Raw genomic sequence first — 17,627 nt, 5'->3', positions numbered from 1 at the left:
ACAGACTGTGCACATGTGGCGCAGTCACTGCGTGGGTACAGCAAATCTATACCATGCAATATTCTGCCATTTGTACACACTGAATGGCACTCAGAGCAGATGAAGTGCATGCACACATAATTAACAGTGTGTTATACACATTTCTATAAGGAATGATGGACCTATACTGAAATACACTTTATAAACATACCTAACATCTTAGATAAAACCAAAATTCCATGTGTTACTTCTTTTTAGAGATATAAAAACTATAAAAACAGAAGTCACTGATTTCACATAGCTTGTGTCTATTCTTTCCAACATGAAAGACTTTTTGTTTTGGTTTGTTTTTTACCACCTTTCATCAGTTCACCTCCTTCCCAGCCAGGCTGGAGAGCAACTGCACAGCAGCCCGACACAATTCCTAAGCCAGACTTGTTTTATTTACAGAGCACAAACACATGTCTGCTTTTCATCACGGCGACCAAAAATATTCAGAACATGGAGTTATTAGGGACACTTGGCAACCACAAGGCCACAATTAGCACAATGATCACTTCAGAGCAGTCAGAGCTTACCATGCCAACACTCCAAGGAGCTCCATGGCTTCAGTGAGGTACCTGTGTGTGAGCAAACACAGGGGAGCACATCCTGCACCAGCAGCAAATGGGAGAGGGTTGCTGAAGGCCAGCAACAAGGAGACATCCACGAAGAGTAAAGCCCGAGTAAAGCCTGCTCCAGCTGCCCAACAGCACAGAGACCCATCTGGGATGGATGGGTTTGTAGCACCCTCCTCCCCCTGCTCAGGGAAATTCCCCTGTGAGCCCCAAAGCTGCAACCAGCCAGAGGAGCTGCTGGGGCCACTGCTCATGTGCAGTTCTGCTTGTTCTTGTATCAAAACCAACACTCCCCTATTATTTGATATTTTATACAATATTAAGCAAAGACCCTTAAAACGAGGCTGGCCCTGCTCTGGCATGCCTGTACACATGATGTGCACACACTGAGGGCAGGAGGAAGTGTGTGGACACAACATGTTGTGGGCAGAAGCCAGGAGGGAAGGGAGGGAAGTTGAAGGCAGATGCAGGAATGGACAGCACGCCATGGGACTCTCATTTCTGCTAATCCCTTTCTTTTCCTTTCTTTAAGAGTCTTGTGCAATAGTCAGGCAGGGCAGGTCCGTGCAGAAGTCAAGATTAACAGAAGCAGGGGCTCGGAAATCTGCAGGAAAAGAGCAATTTAGGAATTTCCCTGCCACACACGAGCTCATTCCTGAACAGCACTGCTGGCACAGCCCCAGTGTGACAAGCAGCCATGATTTTCTGCTGCCTGGTCATCAAAAACCCATCCTTGCTAAAACCACAGAAGCAGTTTGACAGAGCTGGAGACACCCCCTGGGGCATGGGCACACAGGCAGAACCAGCCAGACGCCTCGCTGGGAACACCCCTGCACACACTGATGTCCCCAAGGATGCCACAGGGAATTACCTGGACACTGGCACTGACACAGGCAGAGTCCTGGCCCAAGGAATGGTTGCTGCCATGCCAAAGGGGTCACCTCTCTTTGCACCTGCAGTGTAGGGAATAATGACTGGCCTGCCAGCAGGGGTAGGGAAGCAGTGCCATGACAGCAGCACACACACACCCACTCCATGATGTAGCCTTGCCAAGAAATCAACTCTGTTCTCTGGGTTTGACAAAGAGACACCCTTGACTGCAATCTCCCAGGACTCTGCAGCCATCCTATGATGAGTATAACAAACACAATGTTCCTCAGAACAAAGGAAAGAAAAATGAAAACTGATCAACAATACAATCTTTTAGAGTGTATTTCCATTTGTTTTTTTCAGAGAAATTATGTGAGCACTATCAGTTCAATGTCAGTACAATGATATTCTGGTACTGTGCAACCTCCTGGGAAAAAGACATTATCAGAAATATTCAAGAATAGCAACTTATTTTACTAAGTCCAAAATTTTACAGGTAGCTCTCTAAAAAGTCAGCAGGATGATAATGCTGTTATTTCAACTTTTTGGATAGCATGTATCCTCTGATACATGGTTTTGTCTAAATCATATGATGTGACTAAAAAACCATACCAAAACCATGTTCAGCACAACACAGAATTAAATATGGAAGCTTGAAGCCCAAGCCTTCAAACTGGAATCTCCTTTTCCCCCCACTTAAATAATACCGTTACTACATCTAACATGATGAGAAAGTTCAAACTGGTAATAACTGATGAATTAGTAGAATTAAGTGTGGACCTGTTGAACTCTCAGGATTTCTCTTCATGTCTGACCTTCTATGCTTTAAAATACCTCTAAATATTTTTAAATAGTGCTGTTTTTCCAAACATGAATTCTGAGACTCTGCTTCCAGGAATGCAAGTCAAACTGAGTAACAAAAGACAGGTCACGAAATAAAAATCCAAAAGGGGAGAAATCTACTGTAACCCTCCAAAATAAAGATGTTTAGCAACATAGTTTTCAACATAAAATATGAGAAATGCTATCTCATGTAACCTTCATATTGCCAAGAATTTGAATCATATGACACACACCGAGCTGATTTTCTCTCAGGAATAATAAAATCTTTCTTGTTATTGGACAGTATTTGCAAACCTCTGAATTCTGAGAACTGACTGATAGGTTTTTAAACTTTATCTGGTGGCAAAATACAATACAAAAGTCACTTGCCTTAGAAAAATAAATTTAGTATTAGTTATAGAATGCCACTGTTTTTAATTTTGCTTATCAAAGTTTCTTTCACAACAGACTGCATAGCAAGTGCTACAAAGAGGCCCTTCTTACACTGTGGCACAGAAGTGACAGAAGTCACTGAAGTGACCCAGAAGAATCACAAGCAAAGTTCTAGAGGCAAAATAAATCAGTATTATCTTCCATCTGCTTCTGGCCAATGTTGGAGAACAGATGATGGCCCAGATGGGCCTTTGTTGTAACCTAATACAGGTTACATTTTTAATTTTGTCCTGGTGGCTATTAAGTTGTGTTTCATACTGTACACTACAAGTATACTTCTAAAACATTCAGTATAATCTATTTGAAAGATAAACACCTGGTTGTTGCCACTATGGAAAGCCACAGTGATCTACCTAAAGCACTGAAACAATGACTAATTAGTTGACTATTAAAGATATTCTCTCAGTTACAGAGGTACAACATGTGTTTACTGACACAGATGTGACACTGGAGCAGGTCCCAGAGCAGCACTGGTGACTGTGTAATTGTCAGATTCAATCACATCACAAGAAGACCTCACTCCTTCCCTGCAGCTTAAGACCAGAATTTTGAGTATTTACATATTTATCAGTTTTATGCACAATTTTTCCACTTGAACCACATTTAGATTGAGAATCCAGATGTCTGGGGCAGATGTGTTTTCCAATTTGACTCACATTTGCCAAACAAAAGCATTAATATGCAGTTAGGCAATATTACTGACCAACATCTTAGAGGCAGTGTTGTACTGCTGCATCCTGGAGCTCTTCCTTTCAAACAAAAAGTTTCATCTGTTCCAACTACCCAACAAAGGTGTCCTGCATTATCTGAAGAGAATCTTTCCCCAGAAATAAATTTTCTTAGGAAGACTAATTGTTACTGTTAAACATTTTATGCAAATTGCTTTGAATATCTTTTTAATATCAAAATCATTTCAGGTCATCAAATACTATCCCCACAAAGTATTCAGGCCCCTTCTTGCTTTTACTACCATTTAATTCACCAAATTAAGTGCAACTACATTTCAAAATACAGTGTTCACTTTTGCTGCCAGAGGAAAGCTAGAGAGACAAATGAAATTCTGGACAAGTTACGACTGCAATAGATGAATACAGAAATATGCAAATTGAACCTTGAAATGGTTTCTGCCACAAATTCTGAACAAGTATTAAAAGTAAAATGTGTTGTTGAAAACATAATTACATACAAGTGTTTCCCTGCTAAAAAAAAAGGGCTTTTTAGTTGCAAAAACTTAAGTATTTTTTTCTGAGATTTCTGCAGATGTTATTATAGAAAATTAAAACATAAAGAAAAATGTTTGAAATAGCAATTTATGTGGAACTGCAAATTTTTCTGAGGTAACCACAGCAGAGGAGAGCAAGTCTGACTGAAATAGTGTTTAGAGCTATAATTTCACATTTTTATCTGCAGTAGTATCTGTTTGAATAAACTGAATTGCCAATCAATGTTAAGCTGTCACAACACTGCAGGTTTTTTAGCAGTAGTTTAGTCATACAACATATGGAACAGAACATAATGCTCCTGCTCCTCTAGCAAAGGTAATAATCACTCTGGTAAGACAGGCTGATTTAAATGTTTGCCACAGGACATGATTTTTCAGGGGAAAAAGTCTTAATCAGAACATGACAACAAAGCTTTCAGCAAGTGGTCAGTGACAACTCCTAGCAGAGATAAAATAAAGTGACTGGGGATTTACCTGTCCTCATCAGAAGGTATCTGCTTTCATCCATGACCATTACAATCCCCAGGTAATTTTGATCTTCCTACTACTAAAATCTATCAGAAATACTTCTCTCATTTCTATTTCAGCAGCAGTAATTGCCAATACTTCCCAGACACAGAAGAGCATGTTTAACACTTGAATACTGACTTGCTGCATCATACCTCACTTCATGTATAAGGCCTCCTATAGTCTACCACAGCTGCTAAAGAAGGCAGATTAACATAAAACTCTGAAGTACTATTCCACAAATCATAAGCCTAATAAAATCTGCAGGTTCTACCTGTTATCAGTTGAAAGATAGTTTTAAACAATTTAAGACAATTTAAAACAATGCCCCTCTTGGACTGAGAGAACTCAAGCTGACAACCACCAGAGATGTGGCAAATCCAAGTTTTGCCATTTCTAGAGAAATTGGTAAAATACCACCCTCACTTCTTCCCAGCTGCAAAATGGCTAGATCAGATCCTTGGGGAAATACAGCCTATGGAATTGCTCATTAAAATCAAATAGCTATTCACTTGAAGCAATAGTAGGAGGAATTTATTCCATTTCCTTAATCTCTTCTCAAGCCAGACAGACATGAGACCAGCAAAAATATACATGGTGGGATTATCACAAGCATTTTGCTAACATACTGCTCCTCATGCACAAAATGAGTATACAGGGGCTCTGAAAAAGCATCTGACCTTTATTTTTGTGGTCTCCACTAAAAAAGAGATTAAATTCTACTAAATGAAAACACCTGCCACTAGACAATCAGAAAAATCTTGACTAGCAATGGAGGGCTCTGCGTTAGACTTGCAGAGTGCAATCTTCCTGATTTTGTAACACCTAGCACTTCACAGTAAGAAAAAGAATTCCTAGAAATGGCCAACCTGCATCTCTTCTAATTCTTAGGTTTTTGTGTCTTTTAAGACACTGCTTAAATTACTTGGTCCTATGACCTGCAGCTAACAGAATTCATGTGTCTACAGCAAAATGCTGACTTCCTGCATCCTATTGCAACAAGGGCAAACTTATTTAAATTCTTTTTTCTTTTTTCTTGAATTGATACAGGGAAGCTCCAAAATGTCACAATTTACACATTGTTTCGAATAACACACTTGAGCAAAGTGCACAGACAAATTATAAATCATGGTTTTATCTTAGTAAATAACTTCATATGTCATAAAAGTAGATGCTAAAAATACTTGCTTCCAACCCACTGCCCAGTGTCAGGAGTTCAGATGTTTTCATGTTGGCCATACTTACTTCTGAGAAGTGAAAACTTTCATTTCATATTTTCAAAGATATGAAAATACTCTTGGTGGGGGGAGGGAGACATAAAAACTGTGCCTCCTTATTTCATCTACAATTCCAGTAATTCCCCTGCATAATTTGAGTTATATTTGCTAGTTTTATTGAAGGAAAATAAGCCTAATTTTTATTGAAGGAAAATAAGCCTAATTTTTATTGAAGAAAAACAAGCCTATTTTAATTTCAGTAACTCTTTAGTCACATTCATTTCCTTGAACTTGAGCTCCTTCTTGGGCCTTGAAATCACTGAGATGGGAAGAAAAGCTTTTCTTCCAGAGCAAAATTGGCTTTAATTATTTTATTAAAAGGTGATGTCAGTATTTCTTTCCTCAGAAAAGTAAATTTCATTTTCTTCTGCTATCATTTTTCTAAGATAAGAAATAAAGGGGATTTGTATTTTGTTCCTATTGTCTAAAAACATCTGGATGTTTTTTTAACCAAGGAATGATTGAAAAAGTAGAAGCAAAATCTGTGACGTGTCTAGACAATCCTGCCTTCTGGTTTGAAAGAAAATTTCTAGCTCTGGAATACACAGCAGGTGCAATATTCCATTAGTCATGATTTTGGACAGAGAAATAGAGTTTCACAGATAAACTCAATTTTTCTTCCAACTCTAAGGCTAAATTTAGGACTTGGAAAAGGTGAAAACTGTGTCAAAAAGCAGATTCTAGGTGCTGTGTAATTTTAGCCAGTCAACTTTAGTTTTCATCTGCTGACTGCAGTAGTTTTGCTTTTAAGAACCCTGCTCAGACAAAGATGGACTTCTTTCACAACAGCAGAAAAATACCTTACTGTGAACAAACAAGAAAGGCAACAGACAGCAAAACTTGCATTTGATGGTGACCTGAGGTAGCATTTGCTCAGTTAATGTTAATTTATTTCTACACTTCAGTGAAAGTGGCATTTAGCACTCACCTTTTAAAAAATGTGGGTCAACTTCTTATAAATTGTTGCAGAATAATTTCAGTGGGTTTTAGGTTTGAGGAGAGTGGGATTAAAATACTAAGGCCTCCATCAAGTCTCTAATTCGATACAATAACTTAGACAGGGTCAACAAAAGAAAAATTATAACCAAATGTGATCACATTACAAACTAATAAAAATACCTCTACATTCTCAGACAAGAGGCATGTAAGAAAACATTTAAGACTATAAAATATTTCAGACGATGAATTGAGAACAAGTGAAGGTAAAAAGGACCAAATATTGAAATGAAAGTCAAAAGAAGTCACCCACATATTTTGCTTTCATAGGTAGCTGCCCCATATGTTGATGCTTATTCAGCACATAATAATTTGTCAGTAGAATTAAATTTGGAGATGAACTGCAAACACTTGCAGTGAGTTTCTGACAAACTGTGACAAGCAGAACTGCCACCATGAGCCACAGAAGCAGAAACTATGCTTTCTTAAATTCTGTTTAAACGAGGAAGACAAACTTCTGAGAATTTTAAGTGACCAGTGGTTGATACACATTTTAGGAGCTCTGGGTTGAAAGTGACCTGGAAAAAGCCAAGACCCACTCATTTAAAATAAAGCACTTCAAGCCATTAAGTTAAATAATTTGACTACGTATCAAAACTAAATTGTATCTAAGTTATTAATAGTAGGAACAGTTTTCTGTCTGCTTGTCAGATCAAGCAGATCTGTACAGACCTGAATGTTTTATTCTTTCAACAACAAAATATCCTCAAGCCACCATCAAGCAGTATCTCCCACATCACTGTAGGATGCGGTTGAGTAATTTAATTATTTTGCTTCTCCACAAGAAGCAAATTTGCTCCTCTAAGCAATTTTGCTTATCCTATTCCCAAAGAAGAGAAAGACAACCAAGACCAAAGCCCTGCCATGCTGTACCTGCAAAGCACAGTTCATCATTCTGACGATGTAGTCGAACTGCTGGTGGTCCAGGATGGCTCGGTTCTCCTTGACGTGCTGGCCCAGCTCCTGGGTCAGGCAGTGCCGAGCTGCTTTGCCCTTCAGGGCTCTCAGGGCTGCAGGCAGGGTCTGCAGAGAGCAACATCTCACTGACGGAAATGGAATTCAATGGCTCTACTCATACTGAACAGCATTCATTTTTTATTAAAAAACTGCAAGCGACAGTAAAGAACAACTCTGGAAATTATCCAATAGCTTGACTATCAAACTTTCACATAATGGGTGATTTAGCCTGAGTTACCAAGTACTAAATTTGCATTAAACAGCATTTCTCACCTACATCTGTAAATAGAAATCCAGGCATTCAATGGATGCGAAATCAGAAATGGATTACTGTGAAGGAAAGCAAGTGCTCTGCTCTGTACAGCCAGGCCAGGACTGGAGTTTGCCTGTCAAGGCTGAGCAGCAGATTTTGGGATAAGCAATGAATGACAAATGGGTTTAGGAGTGGCATAGCTCTCATAGCAGTGAGGCCACTAGATTGTCATGCAGTTTATCCTAAACCAGGCCCACCAGAGTATTTACATCAAAGTTTTAAAGATGCAGCAAATGCTACAACAGTGATTATCAGCTGTGGCCCTTTAGGCTGGAGGTAAGAAAAGGCAGTCTATTTGCTAAGGAAAAATTTACCATATAGAGGGACAAAAAACCCACTGAACTTGCCCATGTGTCTGAAAGTTGAATGAGGTTAAAAGCTACTGTGCTCTTCTTGGGTAAAAAATCTTTAAAAGTGTTACACACTTGATTAGGACTTTTCCCATGTGCATTTTGACACCATAACTCATAAATTAAGCTCATTTTTTACCTTGATCTGCACAGTGTCACAGATATACAGGTGATACTTCCCTGAGAAGTCAAAAAATTCTTAAAATAATTTTACAGCCATTTTCAAATGTAGAATTAAATTTGATTGTAAGTTTGAGTGATTGTTCTACAATCAATAACAGAAAACTCTATGGACAGCATGTACAAAACCTGGCAACTTCTCAGTGAAGAGAAAATAAGAATCTCAGGGATAAGAGTACACTAGCACATTTCAGTGAAGGCAGACATGCCAAATATTTATATTCATCTCTGAGTTCTATCATATTACTGGGTTTTAAAACCAGCAAAATTGACTGTACTGAAAATTTCCAAGGAGCATTGGCTGTTAAACACCAAAGCACATTTATATGCCTTTTGTTTGCATTCCTTCTAATTAATGCTGCTAGACCAATCCACCTCTTAAAAAAAGTTATGCGGACAATGCTACTTACAACAGTAATGAATTTTGCAAAAAGGGTTTTCAACTCACCCATGTAGGATTAGAAACAGGTTTTCAAATCCATTAGCCTCATATTACACACAATATTGTATTTAGATGATGATTTTAATTGCTTGGTTCGTTCATTTAAATGGCCAAAATAATCCTCAGCATTTGTAGCAAGACTTCAAAACATACTTTGTGATTAGGTCAGTCTCCATTTGCTCATTAACAGAATAGAGAGTAATTTGGGAGAGTTAAAATTTCCTTTTATTACCTTTTCAGTCTCCAGAAATTTGTTTTCAAAAATGAATGCGATGCAGTTTCTAACAACTTCCAGCCTTTGAGCACTGTTGAAAACTGTGCTTCCTTTTTCCATTATGGAAACTAACAAAGAAAAAGAAGAATATACATCTGTGAAATGCCTGCAAGAACCACAAAGAATACCACAAATTTCTTGAAAAAAATAATTACTGTGTCCTCCCTTTTATTCTGTTAGGCAAATACCATTTGCAGGCAGATGGGAACACAAGATCCCAAATCTCTGGTTTTCCTATTCCATCTGAAAAGGGGAGTGCTCTGAATTGTAACTGCATTAGTTGATTCTCTTATCTGTTTGTTCTTGTTGTTTCATACAGGCACAAAGAGATTATAACCTCTAACACACTGATGAAATACATAAAAAAACACAAATTAATTATAAATGTGTGTGATCTGCAGTGAGTTACATAGCCTTGCATATTTTGTAGCAGTGTGTAACTATTTTTAGATGGCCATGACAAGAATTCTGCAACATGGAATTAAACCTGACAAACCTGTTCTCTTATCTTGATTCCAAACTGTTGAGATCTTATTTTCTTAATCAACTGTTTTGCCCTGATTTTACAACAAAATTCAGAAAGCGAGAACTAACACTCTCTTTTTCTCTATAATATCAAATAAATAGTAACCTAATTCAGGCTATGCCTTTCTAGTAGATAATAATGAGCTACTTGTATCCAAGGATTCTGAGACAGTGTTCAGTAGGGAATGTAATAGTGAAAGCTGTTCCTCAGGAAAAAAAACCAGCAAACCCCCTGCTTTGACACAGAAATTAATTAATTAAAAAAAAGCCCCTTCTCTTGCAACTAGCCTTTTAAAGAAAGACAACAGAACACAACCACACATCCTTTAAATTTTCTGTAAGTATCAGATTCAATGATACAGTCAACAGCAAAGCAGGTGAAGAGTTCATCCTCTTCTTGCATAAACCCAAAGAGAAACAGGCCTGGGCAGGGCCTCAAGAGGCCATCTAGTTCACCCTGCTGTCCCTAGGCAGGATCAACTCTATTTATGTTATTTCTCATGTTTGTCTAATATGTTCCCAATGTTCTGTGATAAGAGAGACTCCATGGCTGCACAAGAAATCCACTCAACTGCCTCACCATCCTCATTTTACCATGCCTTGCTGACAAATAACTCTATTTTTGTGCTGCAATTAAACCCATTATTTCTTATCATCACAGATTATTCCCCTTCTTTTTCTCTCTGTCTCTTGTATAATTGAAGCCTGCTATTCTGTGTCCCCTCAGTCTCCTAGTTTTCAGTCTAAACAACTCCCCATCTTTCCTTGTAGGTCACATTCTCTGGACCACTGGTCATTCCTGTTGCTTTCTTATGGACTCCCTCCAACAGAGCCAAAAATGGAGACAGCCTTCCAGTGTCCAAACATGGACACAAACATCCAGCTGAGGTCTTACTGGGCACAATGAAAAGATTCCTCCATGGGGTTCACTGACTGCACTCCTGTTTATAGATCCCACTAAGATGTTTGGCTTTTTGCAGTAGCTTGATATAGTTGGGTCATGTTTGCCCTACAGTCATTAAAGTTCCCAAATTAATTTCTTAAGAGCTGCTGCCTAGTCAGGCGAGCCTGCCTATGCAAGTGCCATACCTTATTTGAAGAAAAGCAGTAGAGAAGGAAAGAATTCATTGGAGTCTTGTGGTTAGATACGTAATTTTCAAAGATGGATTTGAATTCTTAGCCCATCCTTCAAAAGTTTTGCAAGCTCTTCACGTGCAAGGTGACTAACCATACTGGTTTATGCCACCATTCACATTGATGAGTATGACTATGAGTAATAGAACTTTCTGGCATTAAAATTAAAATGACAGGCCTACAATGTCCTCATCTGCTCTTTATGCTTAAATATAGGCATGTTTCTTTTGAGACAGATGCTAGCTTTGCTCTTTGCCTTTTCCCAGTAATTTACATGTCTTTCACTGGGTATCAGAGAGGAACTCAAACGGTTCAAAGCTTGGTTCAGCCAGCGCTATGAGTGACCTATGGTGATATTAAACAGGCCTGGCTGAGTACAATATCTGGTTTAATTCTTCAACTCAGTATCTAGTTTAATTGTTCAACTCAAACTCTAATTCAGATCAAATCCACTTTTGTTGTTAGCAGTTACACCCATCACTCTCTGGATGCTTGACTTCTCAGTAAAGAAGAAGGCAGATAATATAATACCTGCCTTAGTAAAGGCAGATAAAAAAGGGCTTTCAGAATGGCAAAGGCAAACACTGGAGTCTACACACCAGTTTGCCACGACCACTAAGAACACAATATGAACACGAAATAGGGAGCACCACACACTAGCAGAAATGCTAATCACCAGCACCAGGCACAAGTGAACATACCCACGGGGGGACCCGCTGGAACCACGCACTTCTTGTCGCCGCGGGCGGCAGGGGGAGCGCCCTGGCTCCGGGCCAGCCCCTCCTGCAGCAGCTCCTGCACGCGGCCCTCGTTGATGCGCGGGAAGGGCAGGACGTGCACGCGCAGGTGCGAGCCCTCCGTGGGCCGCGGCACCTTCTGGAACGCCATGTGCGGGTTGGGGTTCTCCTGCAGGGCGAGAGCAAAGCGTCACGCACCAAAGCAATCCTGCAGTGCTACCGTCTGCCTCACCGAGTTTTGCTGCTGTCTGGACAATCTCCCATACCTGAAAGACTAAGAAGTCAAATATCTAATGCAGATGGATCAATAAAATGTTTCATATTCATATCACCATCGACTCATTAATATTCTCAACTTTCTTAAAGGCTTTTATCAAATTATTTTTGTCAATGTGCAAAACTCAAAACAAGTGCAAAACAAAATCCCTGCTTAAATCATGCTGATTTTATGCAAATTAATGAATATTAAGGGCTTGCATATAAACTGGTGTGACAGTAAAGCTCTTCATTACAGTGGCTATCTACCACCATGCATAGGATCACAGCTCACATTTCCAGGGTGCAGTAATCAAACAAAATGGGGTATTATCATCTCTTCATTCAGTTATTCTGGGGTTACCATTAATCACATCTGAATTTGCTGCTGTCCAATTTGACTCTATGCTGTTACTGGCTACATACCACTGCCAAAGAGTGCTATCCATCAATGAGGGCTCTCTTGTAAATGCACAATAAGTTTGGAAGAAAACTTGTAAACAGGACCTTAATACTGTTGTTTACAGGAGCAAAAGGCAACAAGGAGATCAAGTGCATCAACTTGAGAAACAGCAGACAAAACAGAGAAGTTACTTAGTCACATGCATTCTTTGCAAAGGAAAATTTCATGGAACAAGCCAAAAATCCAGGGCCATGAGAGGAGCAGATGCCAGGGGAAACAAGAGAGAGAAAGGGAACACAGACTCAGGAGGGAGTAACAGAAGACAGAGGGCAGAAAACTCCAGAAAAGGAGAGTAATTGCTCAAAAATCCATTTCAGTGAGAGGAGAGATTCAGAGGAAATTGACAGGCAAAGTTGCTTTTATCTTGGACATCACAAATGTTGAGTCAGATGTACATGCTGTTGGGCTAACTAAAGGTCCAATGCCTTGGATTGTCTACCTGTGCCAGCAAGACTCATGCAAACATTATCCCTCCCCAACAGATCTTGTCTCTCCCTTGTATCTAAACTGTCACAGCTACAATATTGTGATTATTACAACTGTGAAACAAGATGTCAAAACACATCAAGCAATCTGTTTAAAATCAGGCAGCTCCAGGCACAGCTTCAGCAGTGTTACTCATCACCTATGTTTACTCAAAGACAGGTGCATGCACAAACTACCACAAATCTGAATTCTCAATGCACAGTCATGGAGTTAGCGAATACCAGTGTGTGCTCCTGTGAAGTCACTGACTTAATGGTAGTGAAGGAGCAGGTCAGTCACAATGATATAAATAAATCTCATCATCAGAAAAGACACACAGAACACAAAAGAAACGCCAGAACTTAGCAGCATTTGGTAGTTCTTGTGGGATTTTTTCAGAATTTTAGATGTAAAGCACAGTTTTGGAGAAGTGGGATGTAGAAAAGAAAGGGTGACAAAGGTGTCAGCTGACGGTGTAACAGATAATGCTCTGTGGAGTCTGAATAACCACAGAAGCGTGAGGGGGAGGGAGATCAGTCTATGCCAAAAAAGCCCACAAACCTCAAAACAAACAAAAAAATCTAAAACCCGCAAACAAAAGAACCCATCCCAGAACCAGCTAATGGAATGGCAAGAGACTTTATAAAAGCATTATGTAAAATAAACATGATATGAAGGCAAAAATTAAAACTGGAAATGGAGTTGTTCAAGAAACAGGCTGTAAAAAATGAAATAATGCCTGCTGAGCATGCAAACCAGGGTGACTGGGTCAGGAAAGAACTGCTGAAAGCACACATTATGCCACATTGTATCATATACATGTATTATATATATTATATTACACACATTACAAATGTATCATTTTCATATGGAAAACTGTTAAGAGGCAAGAAAAGAGATGTATTTGGCATAGGTTGCAGCAGAGAAAAACAGCAGTTTACAGACCTTATGTGATACCCACTAGAAAGACATTGGTAGTTGTAGCTATATCTAAATCAATATTAGCATTAATAAATCAATAGTATCATACTGAATTTCCTTTGCATGTACACATTTAACGATCTTTAAAGTCCCAAAGTCTTTTCCCATAATGTAGATTATGACTACACAAGCAGTGACTTCCATTTTCAGAACACTGGATCAATCTGAGAAATCAGATTTTCAATGCTACCATCTCAACTCTCCAGATGCAGCAGGTACAACTTACATTTTTGAAGAGCTGTTCTGCAAGTTCTCTGACATGCTTTATCATTTTTGGTGGATTGCCCTCTTCAGCTTTAATTCTTTCGACTTCAAAGGCCACCAACTTTTTTTAAAAGAAGAAAGAATAAAAATGTTGATCATTCAACTAAAAAAAAATTATTTCCTATTTAAGTTATGAAAGGTTAATCCTAAATTGAAACCAAGGAAAGAAAGCTGAGCACAGAAAAATGTGTGAGGCCACATTGCTCTGGAACATGAGACATTTTCAGTTCCATGTGCAGCATTTGTTACCAGACAGAAAGTCCTATGTACCTAAACCAATCCTTTCCCATTTCTATACCTCAATCCAAATTTCTCATAGGTACTACTACTACAACACAGAATTTATATCACACTCTATTTTTACTGTACCTTTAACTCAAAACCAACACAGTAAAAACTACAGCATTGCTTTTTAAAATGATTTTTTTTTGTCTCAGTTTACATTCTTGGATATGTATTTAATGTAAAATGTCTTCCTGAGGTTGTTAACATTTCAGAGAATATAATTAAATTATTGAAAATAATTCTGTACTAGCACATGCAATGTACTGTGAAGCTACAGATCTGACAACACGAACAGCATTACCAAAGTTTATACAACTATTTAACTTCATACATATGAGGAGGCATAATTTTATGGAAGTAAGCTAGAAATATCTCCTTAGCAGAAAATAAGAGTTGAGATGATTTGTATAAACTTGATACAATAAACGTTGGGGGTTCAGAAGCATTCCAGTAGCTTTTCCCATGCTGAAATATGACAGTAAATTGTAATTTACTTGGGAGTACAGAAACAGTTTTCACCTCATCAAAAAGATCACAGGTTCTGAAGGGAGGACCCCTCTCTGACACAAAGCCAGCAAATGCCATTCCATTGAGCACTTTGGTCAGAAAGTCATTCTCAATTAAGCCTCGCTGGCCCAAGAAGGCTGCCTGCAACAAAAACAGAAAAAAATTCACCTTTTTAAATCAGCATCAAACTTGCAATTACAAACAACTGTTACATATTAGTTAAACATTTTCACCAGCCTATCAGCTTATACTAGTAAGTGGTACTTTCTAATTAAATTTTCTACTGTACATAGTACCTTTCTATACCTAAAAATTTGAAATTTGATGCACACATTTCTTAAATCTCACAGGTAATAAAAGAGAAAAGTAGTACCGTCAAGCAATGTGTTATTACACACAGAGGTTTTCAAAATTCCACAGTGATTCCTCAAATGTTTATTTGTATTAAATTTCAGTGCTAACTTTGTTGTACATTTCTGTCCTGTCCCTGCAATTAGTCCCACTAAAATAGACTGATATTGTGCTATGCCAAAATGATGCGCTTATCACACGGAGATAACTTTATTTACATTTTTAAACTTCACCACTTGAACAAAAGGCAGGCTTGTGGGAATAACATGGCACAAAGGAACACCATAAATACACAGAACTGCTCCTCCTTTACCTTGTGGAAGTGAATGACAGGTTCAGCATGAATCCTGATCAGCTGAAGACACGACCTGTATCCTTGGAAGAGCTGTGCAAACAGCCTGAGGAAGATTGCTCGCACTTCTTTGTCCTGCAAGCAGAAACTGAATTGTCAAAGCATCCTCACATCCTAAATTTCCCCAGACTTTGTAGGAATCTGTATGAGAAATGCCTACAGCTCCGTGAGCGCAGCAGTGCAGCACATGAAGCAGAGATATTTGCACAGTGATGAGGATGTGTCACAGAATGGTTGGGGCTGGAAGGGACCTTAAAGGCCACCAGGATGCCCTGCCCTGTCCCCAGATGGCCATGGCAGATTCTGCACCCTCCACCCCTGCTGGTGTTTGCTGTGCCTGCAGCACAGGCTCTGGGCAAAGCCAGGGGGGCTGAGGGGTGCCCATGTCCTGAACCACTCAAATGAGCTGCCACGAGAGAAACCTGATGTGAAATAAAGGAAAAATGGCTATTTTAGCCTGGATTCATTCCCTAAAATAACTGTGGCTTTGAAGCACTACACAAGCAGTGTCTTCAGAGTGGGCAGGGGCAGCAGGGAATAGCAGGAGCCTGAGGTGGCACTGCTGCTGCCACCACCACTTACTGTAAAAAGTTTAAAATAGTAGGGCTTTAAAGTTCTGGATTATTTATTTAAGAGTGTGTTAAAATACACACCACCAGATTAATAGAAATTATGTGAACAGTTGGGGCAGTGACATCTCCACCTGGCCCAGATGCCACTAAAGACTGACATCAAATCCTGGGCCACCCTGTTATTTCATCTCAGCAGCCATCTCAAAAAACCTGAGGTCCCAAAAATTCCTTTATTACCTCAGGTTTTGTGGTGTTATGTTACAAAGTCTAATTTTAAATACTACACACAATATTTACTATCAGATAACCAGCTCATCAGTTAAGTAACAACCAAATTAAGTAAATTACAGCCTGGAATTTATTTTTAGAGATAAAAGGAATATATAAAATGATATAAAGCTGGAATATATTATTGGAGTATTTTACTAGATGGTTGTTTATTCTGCACTGGAACATGATCCATGTTGTTCTATTTTTAACTCAAATTCTGTATGGCTCACTTTACTGACAGATATGCTCATTTTCTGCTGCTCTCTAGGATTTTAACAGGTACATTTGTACCCTGACTTCTTTGACTACTTGAAAACATGGTAATTTCTTTCAAATTTCACAAAATTCTTATTTTGATACAAAATTACATTAATTTGAAACTTTCTTACTCAAACTGAGATCTTAGCTGAATTCTTCCATTAGTTTAGATGATGTCTGAATGACATTCCCTGTCTTCAGCAATGAAAAACCTCAATCTTAAAGCCAGAAATAAGTACAACAAATACATTGTACCACCTAAGAGTTTCACCTATTCACATAATTCACACATCTACCCAAAAAGCTCCAATGTGTGTTCCTAAATTGAACTGGCTTTTGGATTCTATGAAACTTCTAACCTAACTTCTAATGATATTAGAGGGAAAAATGCATTTCTTAGCTCCGTCAGTAATACTATAAATATATGGAAAAGTAAACACAAATTCATAAAAGGAAGCTACTAGTCTAAAATTTCAACAGTTTTTCACTTATTTAAGTCAGACACAGAAAATAAGACCGAAATCTTACCAGCATTTTTGAGTGTGATAAAGCTGTTCGTGGGGGAGGGAATGCATAATCTGCTGTTTCCAAATCAGGATGCAAAACCTAGAGAGTTTTGAAAACATAATATTTTTTCAATCTTTCTCCCTTCATTTTGCTGAGAAAAAGACTTTTTTCCCCCCTTTCTCAAATTCACTGACATTGAGTACCTCAAATAATAAATTGAGTTAAATTGTGAAGACTATATGGAAATAAAGATGGAATTAACTTCTCAGCTTCAGGTTTCTATATGGGAGTTAGTTATCAAAAACTCCTACCACAGTCCATGAAACTGATCAATACCATGAGGGATTTTAGAGTCAATTCAGCTGAAACACATTAACTGACTAAAAATTCTTCTGTTAAAGACAAGATTTGCTCAGAAGCCTCCAAATAAGGTGATTTCTAT

General features: G+C 38.6%; 1 protein-coding gene across 7 annotated transcripts in view; it reads right to left on the bottom strand.

Annotated features, from left to right (window-relative positions):
* The window catches only part of SBF2 (SET binding factor 2), a 231,008-nt gene that overhangs the window by 78,656 nt on the left and 134,725 nt on the right, over nucleotides 1-17,627 (bottom strand). For all 7 annotated transcript variants that reach the window (XM_054275684.1, XM_054275687.1, XM_054275689.1 and 4 more), the window contains exons 10-16: nucleotides 17,207-17,284; nucleotides 15,540-15,653; nucleotides 14,888-15,016; nucleotides 14,046-14,144; nucleotides 11,620-11,824; nucleotides 9,218-9,327; nucleotides 7,617-7,766 (exon numbers count right to left, since the gene is read on the bottom strand). In XM_054275684.1, coding sequence (XP_054131659.1) covers nucleotides 7,617-7,766; nucleotides 9,218-9,327; nucleotides 11,620-11,824; nucleotides 14,046-14,144; nucleotides 14,888-15,016; nucleotides 15,540-15,653; nucleotides 17,207-17,284 — 885 coding nt within the window. The remainder of the gene's footprint in view (nucleotides 1-7,616; nucleotides 7,767-9,217; nucleotides 9,328-11,619; nucleotides 11,825-14,045; nucleotides 14,145-14,887; nucleotides 15,017-15,539; nucleotides 15,654-17,206; nucleotides 17,285-17,627) is intronic.

Source organism: Melozone crissalis, unplaced genomic scaffold (genome assembly GCF_028551555.1).
Source record: "Melozone crissalis strain CALT ecotype California unplaced genomic scaffold, PUWL_Pcris_2 ptg000018l_1, whole genome shotgun sequence".
Classification (NCBI taxonomy): domain Eukaryota; kingdom Metazoa; phylum Chordata; class Aves; order Passeriformes; family Passerellidae; genus Melozone; species Melozone crissalis.
The sequence above is the reverse complement of the archived record's forward strand: the minus strand, read 5'-3'. Positions and strand labels throughout refer to the sequence as shown.